At 36.6% G+C, this 16,988-nt stretch overlaps 1 protein-coding gene across 1 annotated transcript in view; it reads right to left on the bottom strand.

Annotated features, from left to right (window-relative positions):
- The window catches only part of LOC107737247 (mitogen-activated protein kinase kinase kinase kinase 3-like), a 92,223-nt gene extending 75,235 nt beyond the window's left edge, over positions 1-16,988 (bottom strand). The window contains exons 1-2 of the mRNA XM_016548712.1: positions 16,724-16,988; positions 2,944-3,001 (exon numbers count right to left, since the gene is read on the bottom strand). Of these exons, the coding sequence (XP_016404198.1) occupies positions 2,944-3,001; positions 16,724-16,819 (154 nt within the window). The 5' untranslated portion in view covers positions 16,820-16,988. The remainder of the gene's footprint in view (positions 1-2,943; positions 3,002-16,723) is intronic.

Consider the following 16,988-nt stretch of genomic DNA (forward strand, 5'->3'; position numbering starts at 1 on the left):
ATTCTGATTTTCCCAAAGGTTCAAATACGCACTTTTTCCAGCTTTTAATGCGGTTTTCATGGAAACTAAGGTTACCACTTGTTCTTGTAATTTCACATCCTGAAAACTGTCCTGGACATCGAAAGAAACAACTTGCTGGTGAGGCTTTAAACCCTCGAAAAGAGAAGGCTGTGGGTTTTATCTCAAACCAGCAAAAAAAGGTTTGAGGTCTGCTATTGTTCCTGCAGTTACTGCTGGCACAGCAAAACAGCACACAAATAGAATCGCTATAAAATCAAAATGAAAGTCGCACTCCACTGGTTTCCTTTAGGCAAGAAGATGTCATTCATCAAACCAGATGGCTGGTGGATAAAACAGGTACATCCTTTACGGTGACAGTGATATTCAATATTGTCAAACCGTATCAAACCCCAGACCCCATTTGATGTCGTCTCCTGCTTTGGTCTGGGTTTTATATCAAAAGCTTTTTCACTGACACAAATAATCTGGGTTTGCCTTGATCAGAGCGTGAAACCTCCATCGTGCATCTGGACACTACGGATGGTATACCAACTCGAACATTTGGCCACTCTGATGGGTCTAGAGCACTTTTGTAATGAATTCATTTTAAACTTTGATTTGCATGTATAGAGTAAACAATTACCCAATGCCAACATGAACAAGGAAGAAACGTAGAATGAATTTTCCAAAGGACTTTATTGACTAAGAGCGAAGTTCTTGGTTTTTCCCCTCATTTAGTAAAGAAGCAAAAGGTTTAGCAAATGCTTTTATCCAAAGTGACTTGCAGTATATTTACTAGGTAAAATCCCCCTGGAACAACCTGAGGTTAAATGCCACCAAGGACACTTGGTGAAAGCTCAAGGCTCACTCCACACAGGCCTCAGCTTTAGCCACTTCACCATACCAGCTCCTAAATCAGGGGTGTCCAAACTACGGCCCGCGGGCCAAATGCGGCCCGTGAATGAATTTTAAGCGGCCCGTAGCTGTCTTAATAGTCTATATTATACATGGCCGTCATTTTTTTGTTTAATGTTGGCACTTGACGTGGCCTAATCATCCAAAAGCCAAAGTTTTTGGTTATTAATGCGTTTGTAGAACAGTGCAGTTGTTGTTAACGGTAACTGCAATAATGCTGAAATAAAGTAAAACAGAAATATTAGATGAAACACTTAAAAAAATAAAATAAATGAAAGTTAGCCAGTTTTGCCTTAGCAACTAAATAAATACTTTGTATTAGTGTATACCATAGACTGTAAAAAAAGATGGACGACGCGTCTCCTATTCCTTCCACTATAGAAAAGTGAAGCCAAAGCATCTCAGTATGGCCGCTGCCATCTTGAGTAAATGACATCATTTGGAGCCCGAGTCTGCGCCGTAGAGGTTCGCTTGGAGCCAGAGTCTGCGCAGTAGTGTCGTGAGGTGGAGCCGTGGTATCAAACTCCCGCAGACCCAATCAACCATAACGACACGCCCCGTTTTTATAGCATCAAATTACTAGCTAAAATCAAACTTATCACAAAAACGAACAATTGAACATATATCAGCGTGATAACTACATTTAATGACCAAAACCATCTTTCGGAAAATTGTATTGGAAGTGTAATTTATTTCTTTATTTTGACTCAAGTCCCATTCGTTTACATGGAGAGGGTGGGGTTTATGACCTGTACTGCAGCAAGCCACCAGGGGGCGATCAAAGAGCCCGCAGCTTCACTTTTCAGGATGTGTGAGGTGTATACAGAGTCAATCTAGTCCAGTGGTTCCCAACCTGGGGTCCATGAGTTCACTTAGCTACTAGAGTCTCAGTCACACAACCACTAAACAGCACTGTGAGATCCAGTGTGAAGCGCTTGAATTTAACGAAGAACACACATGATTTAAACTAGTTTAAAGCCAGATGAAATAGCGCTGACAAACAGGAGAAACATGGTGCGCAACGATACAGTCAGGAAGCTTTTTAATCTACAAATCGCCATCATTTACAATGGATAATCATTTACTATTTACCATAGTAACACTAACAGCACCATGGTATTGTGGCAGAAATGTGGGATATTCATATCGAATTTTATTACATTATTAACATAGATATGTATTCAACATATTAAAGGAGTAATGAAATATAATTACAGTATTTTTGTGATTAAGCTCTAGCGTTTGTGCATTTATACTAAATGTATTTAGACTACTGTTTTTCATACAAATACCTAGAAACTATATAGTTGCATTTTTACCATGGTATTGAGGCGCTATATGTGTGGTTTTAACTCTGGTTATCATGATCTAAATGTATGCTACTATGGAAGAACAATGTTTAATTTTAATAAAACTCAAACAGTCAGAATAATAAAATTTCACCATATAAAAATGAGGTTGTTACAATTTTTACAGATGTTATATATTTTTTTATAATGAATATAAATTTACATCTGCATCCTAATTCAAGCTACAACTGTCAATTCAAGCTACTGTCAAAAGTGTATTTCTAATGATATTATTATATATATACACAGTGGGTACGGAAAGTATTCAGACCCCCTTAAATTTTTCACTCTTTGTTATATTGCAGCCATTTGCTAAAATCATTTAAGTTAATTTTTTTTCCTCATTAATGTACACACAGCACCCCATATTGACAGACAAACACAGAATTGTTGACATTTTTGCAAATTTATTAAAAAAGAAAAACTGAAAAATGCTCAGTATTTAGTAGAAGCACCCATTTGATCTAATACAGCCATGAGTCTTATTGGGAAAGATGCAACAAGTTTTTCACACATGGATTTGGGGATCCTCTGCCATTCCCTCTTGCACCTCTGGTTCAGTCTGTGTATAGAGAGTCAGTCTAGGTGTGTAATAGAGAGAGAATACGATAGAGCTCATAGAAAAGACATCAGATGAGAACAAAATCGGTTTCGTCTGAAAGGGAAGAGATTTTCTTACCTGGCTCCAATTTAATGACCTTGATAGCAGCCAGCTCACCTGTAGTGACATTACGGGCCTGAAAGAGAAAAACAACAGCACTTACTCAACAGATCTCTCAATGTTAACTATTATTCATCTGAAAGACTTCAGATGTGATCAGAGCAATCAGCAGGCCCTGACTTTCCAGACAACTTTTGCATTTTCTGGAAAAATCTTTACAATGAATTTAAGCATGGTAAAATGAGTACTGCACTCTTAATTGTAGCAAAAAACATCATGAAATCAGTCAAAAAAGTAAATGCAAAGGTGCTGCACAGATTCCATGTGGGTCTGCTGATTGGGTAAGAATTAGCTTAAAGCCTTTCATTAACATTGATTTTCAATAGTTTCATTTTCAATATTGCCTACAACTAAATTGTATGCTTAAATAGGGTAAACATACAATCGAATGGATGTTTGCTACATTAGCACTGTCAATACAGACTGTGCATACTTTTGCATTTTCTTGTGGTTTTTTAAAAGACCGTTGATTAGCGTTCGTAGAGCAGAATGCTAATTTATCAGCCTGCCACTAATCTGAATAGTCACATGGGCAGAGGCACCGATATTTATAATTCAAGAGAAAGTTTCATCACCTTTAAAACCTAAATACAAACAACCACTGCTTTACTGATCAAGATGGAGGAAAATATGCCAGCATTAATATCCACACCAATGGCCAGACAAATTTTGGCTACAAAACACTGTTGTTCAGTCCATCATGACATTATTCAATCACGACGTGGCAGCAGGAAGAACATTAGACAAAATTCGCCCAGATTCATCTCATTAAGATGTCATCGGCGAAGTGGTCAAAGTATTTCTTTTTCCTTCTCCTAGCAACAGCGTGAGATCTGACAGCTAGGCGTTGGCAGCAGTGAAAACGGGGGGTGGGGGTAGACTGAGCCGAGTATTACCGAGCAGACCACGGCTGACGGTGTCCCACAGGAACAATACACTGATGAATCGCACTTTGATAGAAACATCTGTGTGAAAAAAGCATCAGGAATCATAAAATGTCCAATTAAAGGGTCTAAATTCTTACTGACAGTTTGTTTGGGCTGCAGGAAGTAGAAGTGTTCAACCACCGACAAAAAAAAAAAAAGTGGTTAAAATGCTAAATGTGCAATCATATCTAAAACAGTCCATCCAGGATTTAGGAAAGGTCATCCAACGGTCTGAAAAAAAGGTACAAAAGTTGTTACTAAGGTACATTTTAGTATCTAAAAAAGGTACCGCTCCAGGGACAGTTTTGTACCTTTTTTTCTGAGAGTGAACAGACTAATCATTAAGTGAGTCTAAATTTTCTCTCTTTTTTAAATTTTTCGTGTTTTAATTTTGCATTAATTTGTATTGTAAATGTGCTCAGAATTGCGTGATGTAAACTCGCAATTCTGACTTTTTTTCTCCACATTGTGAGTTATAAAGTCAGAATTGCGAGGTATAAACTCACAGTTCAGACATTTTTTTCTCAGAAATGCCTGATATAAACTTGCAGTTGCGAGTTATAAAGTCAGTATTGCGCGATATTGGGAGAAAAAAAACTCACTCAAGATTTAAACTCACAATTCTGAAAAAGCAAGTCAGAATTGCAAGATATAAACTTGCAATTCTGAGAAATAGTCACAATTCTGAATTTTTTCTCAGAATTGTGAGTTTATATCTCGCAATTCTGAGTTTATAACATGCAATTTAGTGTGAACCCAAACACAGCCTAATCATGCATGGCATGATCATTCATTCAATCATTCTGGAAACTCATGACTAGTTGATTTTGAAAACATGTTGTTTGAAATATCCCTACTGATCAACATAATTTCATATAACATGATTTCATTGCCTTTAATTAAATGCATCTATTTTGGTCTAAACCAGACAGTTGCAGTCAACAAATGGAAGGAGTGAAGAACTCCAATGCATGATTAATAATCAGTATCTTTCATAGACATTTTGCTTATCGAAAACAACTCAGAAAAACATCAGCGGCTAAGTGATATGATCTGAAAAGGATGCTGCAAAACACAGAGACATCCCGGGTAACTAATGCGAAGATGTCAGGAGCAATACAGCTTCCCAGGATTGTGTGAGAATTTACTCTGAGGTGCATGTCAAAAATGTTAAAACACAACTGAAAGCTCCCCTCCAGAAGGCTGCTGATTCTCCGCCATATATTCAAATTCCTGTTGCGAACTGCTTTGAAGGAAGCCCACATGCTGAATCCTTTCAGCTCAAAGATATGAGGCACTGAAATCGAACCTAGATTATAAACACACAGAGCGGTCGGTATGTCACATTGACATGTACGAGATGCATGAAGTGTTGGGTCATATCAGCACATTACATCACATCCCTGCTTTGAAACACCAGTACAAAACACAGCTAAATATATAATTAAAGAATGTTATCCAGAAACAAACAAAGACAAAAAGAAACTTTTTAATGAAATGCACGTCTCCATGCAGTTACAATAAACGGACACTTAGATTGCACCATAAAAAAATACCATAAAGCTATAATAAACATAGTCCATATGATTCATGCACTATATTGCAACTCTTCTGAAGCCATGTGATAGCTTTGTGTGATGACAAAAAAATGACATAGTATTCAGTTTTGGTTAAATTGTCCTATTACTCTCAAGCTGTTTAAATGTTTTAATTAGAACAAATTATGTTTAATAAGCAAAAAATCTGGGTGAAAAGCTAAGTATAATTCCTTTCCAGGATAATCAGCTTATTTCTACGTGGTGAGGGGATGCAGATTAGTGTTGATCAATAACTTTAACAAGCATCCAGGCCCAGTGGTCAACACCTCGCTTTGCAATCAGGCAAATCATATTGTCTGCTGTGGTTTAAAATTATGTGGTAATGATCCTTCATAATGAGCCCACCACCAGCTGAAGAAAGGTGAAAGCCAAGGATCATGGGAACCAACCAACCAACAACAGCATGACCAGATCTGATGACTATGAAAGTGTGGGATAAAAAAAGTACATAAAATTGTGACATCCTGACCGCTTTGACTTTTTACACTTTTTTTGCTTTCAGAAAAGTTTAGTATTGTGATAATGGGTTGATGCACAACACGGTTAAAGGAATATTCAGGGTTCAGCACAAGTCAGCTCAATCGACAGCACATGTGCCAAAATACTGATTACCACAAAAATTTATTTTGACTGAACAACATTGCTTTTCTTTATATCAAGCAAAAATCTGGAGGACACCTACAATTCATAACACTGATACTCACTGTTTCAGAAGTATAGCCACAAGATGATGCATATTGACATCTGTTTATTTATTTATACTGTATATTTATTTTTATTATTTTTAAGTCTCTGGGTTTACTGTGCTTTTTGAAGGACAGCACAATTTGACTAAACATTTTATGGTTATATATCAATAAATAAAATAAATTATTATTATATTATTATTATTTATTTATTTTTTTGTTACATAACAATAACTTTTTATTATTATTAAATAAAAAATAACATACAAGCAAAACAAACTCAGATGCAGAGATTATGTGGAGCAGAATTTACTGTGAACCAAGCCACTCTGCGACACTGAAAACACTGGACCATGAGCTCCATGTGTGTAAATGAACACAGTGCTGCTGCACAACTATTTAATCAAATCACAGCATTTGTCACAGCTAATTGCAATTATTTCAATTAATCTTTCAGCCCCATTTGTTGTCATGACAATGTAACTAGTGGTCGACCGATATATCGCCAAGGCCGATATATCGGCCGATATTTGGCATTTTTCAAATATCGGCATTGGCCGATAAGTTTTTCTGTTTGGCCGATGCGTTCGAGGTGGGACTTTTATTTTGACGGCGTGCCTGACTTTTATTTTGACGGCTCTGAGAGCGGCAGCGCCTGAGCACACACTGAAAAAAAAGATTTTGTGGTGTTGTAAAATATATTAAATTAATCATCATAAATTCTACTTGTAATATTAAAAATCAAGAAGAACAACAATTTTCTAAGTAAAATGTACACATTTAATTCATGTAATTAATGAACTGCGTGAGAAGAGTAACTCTTATTAATATTTACTTGTAATATTTATCTGTTTTATAGTCATTGCACATAAATCTAGAAATATTAAGTAAATTTTAATCTAAAAGTTCATCGCGCTTGAATCCGCGCATGCGTGTTTGGACCCACGCTTTGAATCAGAGGGACGGTTGGGCTTGTCACGGAGGAGATGCATGGCTGGATTTTCTCATGTTTAAGGTAAGTTTGCCTTCTGTTTTAGATTTCTGATTTGTAATACTTTGGTCCGTGTGCATTTCGATAGTTTGATTCTTGTTTGCTTGACTCATTATACTGTACACTAACGTTCATATTAATCACATAACCTCATTAAAGTTAACTTGCGTGCGTTCACAGTGAGTGATATTTCAGCGAAAATGTTTTCAATAGTTCAGAGATTCACAAAGCTGTTTTTCGCGTAAAAACTTGAGCACAATTGGAAATTACTGTAACTGCTAGCTAGCTAACATCGTTACTAAATAAAACAATCGCATAGTTTAGCATAATGCTAGTTTCTGCTCTTTCAAACACTCGACTGACATTAAGTTTAGTAAGTAGATTTTACTTAATAATAGTGAGTAAGTTGTACTTGATATTAGAGCAGTAAAATTTACTTAAAATGTGTTCGTGCAATTTGTTACCAACATTTTTTTAAGTAAATCTTAATAGTTATTTTTTTCAGTGCACAGTGCTCACATTCTCCCTCTTGTTCGCCGTCATCGTTAAAGGGGTAATTTGATGCGATTTCAATTTTTCCTTTCTCTTTGAAGTGTTACAAGCTCTTGGTGCATAAAGAAGATATGTAAAGTTGCAAAGACTAAAGTCTTAAATCCAAAGAGATATTCTTTATAAAAGTTAAGAGTCAACCACGCCTACCTAAAACGGCTCGTTCTAACACGCCCCCACATGTCTAAGTCATGATGTGAGAAGATTTGCAAAACGCCGCCCAAATGTTCACGCAAAGAAAGAAGGCGTAACTTTTATTCTCGCTGTAGTATTGTTGCTGCCGCCGCCAATGTCGTGAAGACGCTGTGTGTTTCATTGTGAAAGCAAAACTACATTGTTTGGCTTTCCAAAAGAGGACGATATCCGCTTCGTCATGCCTAGAGCTGATCCGTGCTGGTCGCTGAGGAAATACATCAACTTCGCACTGTGGATCGCCGCGCCGGCCGCTCCTTCGTTGAATCCGCCGCTCACTCAAGGCCGCCGTGTGATGCTGTGTGTTTTGTTGTGAAAGCGAAACTACTTTATTTGGCCTTCTAAAAGAGGACACGTCTAGAAATCAGTGGTTAAGTTGTATTTACAACGGTCCATGAAAATTTAATGATTTAAACATTAAATTCGTGATTTCAAATTATGCTGCGCTTTATGCATTTGCCCACTGTCATATTCATGTCATTTTCACTGTGTGCTGTATGTAAAATGAGTGTTACCTTGGCTTTATTTGAAAAAATATGATTCCCAATGCACACAAACTTCCCAGAATACTGAGTGCTCTGTTGGTTACAGTTTACTTCCTTTTTAATTATATTTTTATTAAATATTTATTTATTTGTGAAAAATACTTTGTCATTTATAGTATTCGTATGTTTATTTTACAAATTAATTTTTTAATCAATTTTCAAATGATTTTAAATTTCTTAAATATTATTTAAAATAAATACAATTATATCGGCTTTATATCGGCCATCGGCCACCCAGCTTTCCAAGATATCGGCAGTCAAAAAACCAATATCGGTCGACCACTAAACGTAACGACTAAAAACCTAAAACCATTGTGAAAATGAAAAGAGCAACTTTTCAGCTCAAATATTGCATGCTTTAACAGTAGAACTAATGTAACTAATGTGTTTATAAAACTATGAGTTTCACATTTTTGCCTTTAAACACTCAAAAAACTGAACCAAATCACTTCCACTGTAAGTGCCTCACAGTAACCATTATTTTAATTTTAATGTAATCAACATTACCCTCGGACTGAGCCTGGTTTCTCCCATGTTTTTTTTCTCCCTTTCTGTCACCTGATGGAGTTTAGCACTGTCGCCTTTGGTTTGCTTGGGATTTAAAAGATATTCAGCTTATTGCTGAATGTAACTTCATAATGAATGAACTGTGCACTGTTATTGAACTGAACTAAATCAAACTCTGAACTGTCTGGAGCTGAATAATAACACTATTATGTTGTTAATGATGAGTAAATGATGACAGAATTTTCATTTTTGGGTTAACTATCCCTCTAAAACCCAGCCTCCCTGAGTGTAACCCTTTGAGTTCCTCATGCACACTCCCCCATGCCCTTTTTTCCCCAGCAGCACTGAAGCGCAGAGCAACAGCCAAGCGCTCCACCTGCACAGGTGCAGCACGCAGTGGGGCTGCGAGCTGCTGCCATGTCAGGTAATTACAGAGAGGTGGATAAATCACTGCAAGCTTGGCCCCCAACCAGCCGAATCTAGGCCAATCATTTTCTGCACTGCCTGGCAAATTTGATGCCTTGTATTAACAATTTACTGTGCCAATGCAGCACTGACCTCCGATAAACAACCCGTTTTCCTCTCTAATGTATTTCCTGCACTGGTGTTATCAAACATTTCATCGGATTCATTATTCATGCTGTATTGCAGTTAAACGCAGAGTACATAATGCATCAAGAATTCTAGTGCGCGCCAACAGGAGCATGCCTGGGCTTGCTAAAAACGTGATTATGAAACTACAGTACAACTGAGACGACCGCCTCCTCTGTGTCTCCCATCAACAATATAGTTTGCACATATGAATCGTTACCACAACATGGTCGATTAGCTGTCTAATAAGTCTAGCTGTAATTCTGCTACCAACATAATTAAGTAAATCACATTCTTGTCCAAACAAAGGTAGAGTATCAGTCGCTCATGCTCACTATGGGAGAATACAATTTCTCTCCACAGCCGCATTTGTAGGACAGTAGATCGCTCTATCTCGCAGATCTGTATTTCTGCTTACTCATTGAAAGGATGCAGCGAGGTTGAAACTGCTCTAGTCTCCAGAATATAGAGAAATCTCAAGGCCACCCAAAAGTAGGCTAGATGGCAAGGACGTTCTATTAAAAGAGACCATGTAATCCAGTCTGTTGTGAATTTATAAAAGGTGTGAAGGCATAAAACACATGAGAGTAAGCAAAGGTGTTGACAGCTAGTTCCTGCAAAAAGTGATGAAAGAAAGAATGTGTGATGGCTGGAGTACGTTGACCTTAGCTTTGTGAGACTCCTGCGAGGTGTTTCAAGGTTTCCTCAGGGAGAAGGTTTGAGGTCTGTGACTTTCTCTGACTAATATGTCCTGGTTGCCCATCTAGCCATGACACCCCTCTGAACACACGGTCACAAAAACCAGAGAGAAAAGGTATGGAAATGCTTCATATACAATCAAAGAAGCAACTTGATGAAGAGGAACTGACCAAAGCAACGCACTTCCAAAATCTGTAAATGAATATTTTATATTTGATATATGAATATTTGGTCACACTTTAGTTTGGGGACCAATTCTCACTATAAACTAACTATTAACTATGACTTTTACCTCAATTTGCTGCTTATTAATTTATTAAGTTTTTAAGTTTAGGTATGGAGTAGGATTAAGGTGTAACTTCCGTTGCTGTAAACAATCATTGAAAGGCCTATATGATTGCAATAATGTGTTTGTTTTTTAAACTGGGTACAATGAGATGACATTATACTCACCCTTTAACCATCAAACATTAAAATGACATTTAAAAGTGTAAAAGCATAAACAAGGTACTTTCAACAGACCACGAATAACCCCAAAAGCACGATTCTTTCCACAGCAATAACGGACGGGTGAAATATCACTGTAGTATATCTGTTTTATGAAACATGCGTTGCCTTAATCAAACATGTTCATTAACTTCAGCATCGCGTGATACTATTTCAAAGAGATTTCCGTCATTTTGACAGATAATAAATTGTATTTACCAGTGAAAACAAACAAACCTGGAAAGAGACGTGAGGATTTGAGGAGAAAAACGAGAGATTCTTTGTGCATTTCAGTGAATTATTAATGGAATATATAGTAAATTAAATTGGGAGATTAGACCACAAATGTGCAGTATATGTTGTCCTTTCATTCTATTACAGCAGAATGCAAAGGGAAAAAAGAAAATAATCATGAGGAAAAGAATGCAGCGACTGAAAAGAGCTCTTGTCATAGATATTATTATAACATGATGTCACGTTAAAATACCAAGCGTTACGTTATTCTCATGATGTCTGAAAATAAAACATGAAGGAAAATCGACAGCTCATTCAGTCAAACAGACGGATACGCTTTATTTTTAGGGCAACCTTATGATTTGAAATTATTCATTTCAGTCTTTTTGAATGGAAGTTCCCCAAACCGGAAGTGCCACCCATAATTCAAAACACAGTATAGGCTCGTCAGGAAAAAGGTGGATAAGTATTAACAGCCAATATGCTAGTAATATGCATGCTAATAAGCAACTAGTTAATAATGAGAACTGGTCAATAAACTAAAGTGTTACAGAATATTTTGATATTTTACATTGATGCCACCAGAATGGTTGATATAATGCCATTAAATATCCCTAAATAAATTTTAAAAACAAACAAACCAGACAAGATTAAAAATGTAAAAATGCATAAAGATTTTTATAATATTTTATAAAATAATATTAATATTATATAATACAAAATGAGATGGACATTTCTTTGTTTATTATTATAGGTATTAATAAAATTATATACATTACCATTTAAAAGTTTGGATATAATAAGAAATTGTAATTTTGCATTAAATTATGCAAAAGTGACAGTAAAGACTTTTACATTAATTGTCACAAAAAATGTCAATTTCAAATAAAGGCTGTCCTTTCTACTTTATATTCATCAAATAATGATGGATAAAAAATGTATCATGCTTGCACAAAAAAATGTTTTCAACACTGATGATAAGAAGAAATGCTTCTTGTGCACCAAACCAAAATAATTTCTGAAGGATCAGATGACACTAAAGACTGGAGTAATGGCTGCTGAAAATGAAGCTTTGTCATCACAGGAATTATTAGGCTATATATTAAAATAGAAAATATTTATTTTTTATTACTTATAAAAAAAGGACTCAACATGTCAGAAAGAGAGAATGAATCTACAGTATCAGCAAGGTAAATAAAAGAATTGTTCGATTTAGGTATACTGATAGCCTACATGGTTCAATTCATTTCCATGCGATAAATCAATATTAGATCTGATTGTTCCAGTTAATTCTAGATATATCTTATTTATCGGAGTATATTTAAATAGTCAGGACTATTGAAAGTCAGGGATTGTGAGTATGTCCCTAAACTGGCCGATACCAATCTCTGAAGCATGATAGTATTACAGGATGGAGCAGTGCCCAGCTTTTGAAACAGGTGAATAATTAATGATCATTTTTTCCCGACAAAGTCAAATCAGAAATGCCCTCGCATCAGCTGCACAGCGGGTCTACGCACATAGGGCACACATATCACAGAAACTCTATCGTCTTGAATTTCATCCTGTCAGAATGTTTTCACAAATGCACAACGCAGGCCACTTGGAGAACCATCTTCCTGTGTAATCTGTGTGACTGAAGGTGACTATTGCAATCAGGATTGACAGGATGACTGGTTTTTGTCTTTATGGGCAACACAAAACTTCCTGGTTGTGAAGGAGGACAGAGATTAACCGAATAAAAGAAGAACTGCGACTTCAATCCACAATAAAAGCCTCCAGTCAGGTCAACCCAAGGCCTGGGACGGATGTTTCTTGAATGAAGACAAGAAATCTCACTTCAAGATATCTGAGAAGGAAAACTGTAAGCTAATATGACTTGACTTCATCAAATGATGTACACGCAACAATGTTAGAGTTGTTCATTCTTCAAAACGCAAGTGAAATCAAACCTCTCGGGCCAGAAATAAACAGATTTTGTTCTGCTGACAAGAACTAACATCTCCTTTTTGTTCTAGCCAATGCATTTAGTGTCTGGACTGAAATCAACCTGCATTTAGCCCAGCAGAGAGTCACAACTACTGTTTAGCCTGACCTGGCAAACTCATGCAGTGAGAAGCCAAACTTCCAACGAGAGAAAGAAATCAGTGTCTCTAAAAGGAGGCCAGGAAAAACACATTAGAAGTCACAAACACGCAGTGCCGTGCGAGAGATTTGCTTACATAATCGTCTTTCCACAGCAACCTTCTGAAAGAGAAGCAATCAATTCTGCCTCAACTCAATCACAATGCATTACACCTCATGCCACAGTTTAGACTTGCATTCATTCTTTTACCGATGAGGTTCTCACTCTTGCTTTCATCCTCACGCATACACATCTTTCTGTTGCTCACTGGCGATTCCTCAGACCGTAGACATAAAAATGGAATCAATACAAAACCACTCGAAAGCAGGCAGGCCACAGAACTATCAAAATAGCCCCACCAAGGCTTGACAGAAATCCAATTTAAAGTGATCACACTGGGTAATTAGTCATATCCTTACCCATGATGCAGCAGGCTTTTTATTCAATATTTACTTTCTTTGCTCAATCAATACTTTACATCTCTGTATGCTTTCAGGTCCTTTAAAATCACTTCAGACTGTTAAGAAAAACAAGCAGACCCAGTAGACAAACAAACCTGGAGAAACACCTGTTGAAACGATGTGGTATTCAACTCTAAAGCTAATGTCTACTTTGAATTAAATAGGTTTGTGTAAAAAGGGATAGTTCACCCCCCAAAAAATTCTCATTTATTCATCATTTATTCACCCTCATGTCATTGGAAACCTATATGACTTCATTTCTTCTCGAAACACAAAAGGATATTGAAAATGTATTTGTGTTTATTTTTTTGTCCGTACAGTGACAGTCAGTGGGGTCTCCAATGTTGCTTTGCAGCCAACTGACTAAAAATAGTTTAAAATATTCCTCAAAAAACATTTTGTGCGTGTGTTCCACTTCCACAGAAGAATGAAAATCCACAGAAGAAAGAAAGTCGTACATGTTTGGAATGAATGGGTGAATAAATGATGACAGAATTTCCATTTTTGGGTGAAGTATCCCTTTAAAGTTGAGCAACTAAAATGACTGATAACGTCTGGCAAACATCATTGGAAAGAAGTCTGTCGTTTTCATTGGAAGATCAAGTTATGACATTTTGATTAAGAATTATGAGTTTCAAAAACAAAAAAGAGAGAAAGGGAGAGAGAGAAACATGATGAATTGTTCACAATAACATCAATAATTTAGATTGTTCATTTGTGCATTTAGATTGTTCATGATTGTTCATGAGCAGAATTTCCAAACTTTATCAGAAGCCTTAAACATCTGCACATTATATGGTAAATTATCATCTTTTATCACCATCATTATCTGAAGTCTAATAAAAGTTGACATTTATTTACATACATATTATACACATGCACTCCTATGCCACTAAATGCACCAATGAAACAGCCAATCAATTAATAGTTCATTAAAATCTGTTGCAAACATCCTAAAAAGAATTACCACACAAATTCTGATCACAACTTTCTAGACATGAAGTACTGCATGATTGACTCAATAAAAAAACATTAATTACAGTAGACCACCGCAGACACTGAAGAGCCCACACACCCACCAATATTCAGAATAGTGGTCAATCAATATGGGTTTCTCAATTACCCTCTCCTGCAATCTACAATATTCGGTTTCCTTCTAGATTACAGTTGCTTATCAAAGAAAAACAGCCAAGGACTGTAAATAACTGTGTAGCTAAACTGCACTCAATACTGTTAAACCAGACAGTAGCCAACATAATCCATTATCTGTTATCTAAAATCCTTCCAATCAGCATAAACAGAACTTACTTATCTTTTACATAATCCAACAACACGCTCTGTCAGATGAAACACTGTTATTCTTCTATCAAATGAAGTCTACATGCTGTGCTTGAAAATGTGAAAAGTGCAGACTAAATACCATTCATTAGGTCTTAAAACATAAAAAGTTGGCCATGTGCAACCGTTGACTGACAGGTGAAAGAAAGTCTTGCAGGGTGACACTGACCTACTGCTTTAGCCTCACGCGGATAAAGTCGCAGATAATCCAGCACATTTCACACCACTTGTAACATCTTTCAAGTTAAACGCTCTGGACAACAGCATCACTGACCAACTGGCCAGCTGTCACCAAACTGATCTTTCTGAAGTGCTTGGGTTAGTTTCAATGACAACCACAGACTTAAGCAGTGATAAGGCCTTCCTCAAATATTGGTCATGTCTTGCACAATTTTGCAACAACTCATGGGAGTGCCACTGAAACAAAACCACACAATAATGTTATTCAGTCATACTCATTCTGAAGTGTTGGGAATAAAGTTGACATGAAATCATGTGAAATCAGTGTTTTGATTCATACAAAATTGAAAATTCTGTCATCATTTGTTAATGAAGATTGAAAGCCTCAGTCACCATTCATTTTCATTGTTTGGAAAAAAGATATAACAAAAAAGAATGATGACTGAGACTCTCATTCTGCTTAATGTCTCCTTTTCTGTTTTAAAGAATAAAGAAAGCCACACAGTTGTAGAACAAAATGACGGTCAGTAAATGTTGAATGCACATTTATACTTGGATTAACAGTCTGTTTAAGAGGGGCAAAAGTTCAAATGGTTTGGGCTAAAGGTGCACTCAATAAAGCTGTGCCCGAAATCGCATAATATCTGGCAAGATACTACGTTAAAAATAACGTTAAAATGTATGTTCTATATGTAGTATGAAGGAAATCTGGACATACTACATCCACCATATTGTCACTGTCATGTGACTTACGCTGTCAGTTGCGTCACTTCACTAAAATTCACATAGGACAAAACCCGAGAACTTTCCACCTAATGTTTTATGAATACTATGAATTCGGACATACTGCTTTTTGTCTACTTATTAGGAGGCTATACATATTTCAGATGCAGTCTATGTTTTTGTTCTTATTTGTCTCGATTGTAGCAGTAAATTAGGTGCTTTATACTGACACCCATTGGCCTGAATGAAATTTGTTCACTAACTAGTCATTCTTGTTTAGCTTTTGTTTGTTCCTTTTCATCTACGTTTTTCTCCGTTTCATATTAGACACATATTGGACATTCTTGGATGATTTTTTTTTTTTTGTGCAGTGTTGATACATCAAACTGCATTGGTATTTTGGCCTGTTTGTCTGTAGATTTTATTTTCCACTCAGCAATTCCTAAAGCACTATATAAAGTAAATACATTATTGTTGTTTTTAATTTGTAGTAGTAACTCCAAAAAATGCATGACAGTTCCGGTCATGTGATGTCAACATGGCGGTGCCCATGAGGGACCCACTCCATCTAGAATAATACAGCTTTTACAAGAAGACTGATTGGTCTTTAGTCTTCATATTATATGAATGTACATCATTTTAATTATATTTCTTCACAGTGCTATTCAATTCGTTGACTAAAAAATAATAATAATTAAGAATTCGCAAAAAAAAATTACTGAGTGCACCTTTAAGTGATCAGTGTCCCAGTCCAGTTCGGAGAAGTACAATCTCTTTATGCCTGCAGATCTAGAACATTTTAAATCGCATATGCCTTACTCTGGGTTTTATTATATAGATCGGGCCCATTAAATATGGACTGAACTGTCCAAAATATGGGCCTTGTTTGTAGAAAACACATTTTTACCTTGTAAACATCTCCGTAGGTCCCGCTGCCTATCCTCTGGATAAGCTCGAAATCCTCTTGCGGATTTCGCCTGGATAGATCGAAACTAGAGTTCATCGTGGGGACTCCGGTCTCTGACTATCAGTGATAGATTTGCTGGGAGCCCTGACACGGACAAAAGGAGAAAACCCGAAAAAAATAAACATACGGCGTCAGAAGGGAATCTCAGTCTCAGTACTTGACTGTAACTTTAACATGGCTTCCCGTGAGCTCCAGTGCGCATGCG

The sequence above is a fragment of the Sinocyclocheilus rhinocerous genome, unplaced genomic scaffold (genome assembly GCF_001515625.1).
Source record: "Sinocyclocheilus rhinocerous isolate Xijiao unplaced genomic scaffold, SAMN03320098_v1.1 scaffold1275, whole genome shotgun sequence".
NCBI classification, from domain to species: Eukaryota; Metazoa; Chordata; class Actinopteri; order Cypriniformes; family Cyprinidae; genus Sinocyclocheilus; species Sinocyclocheilus rhinocerous.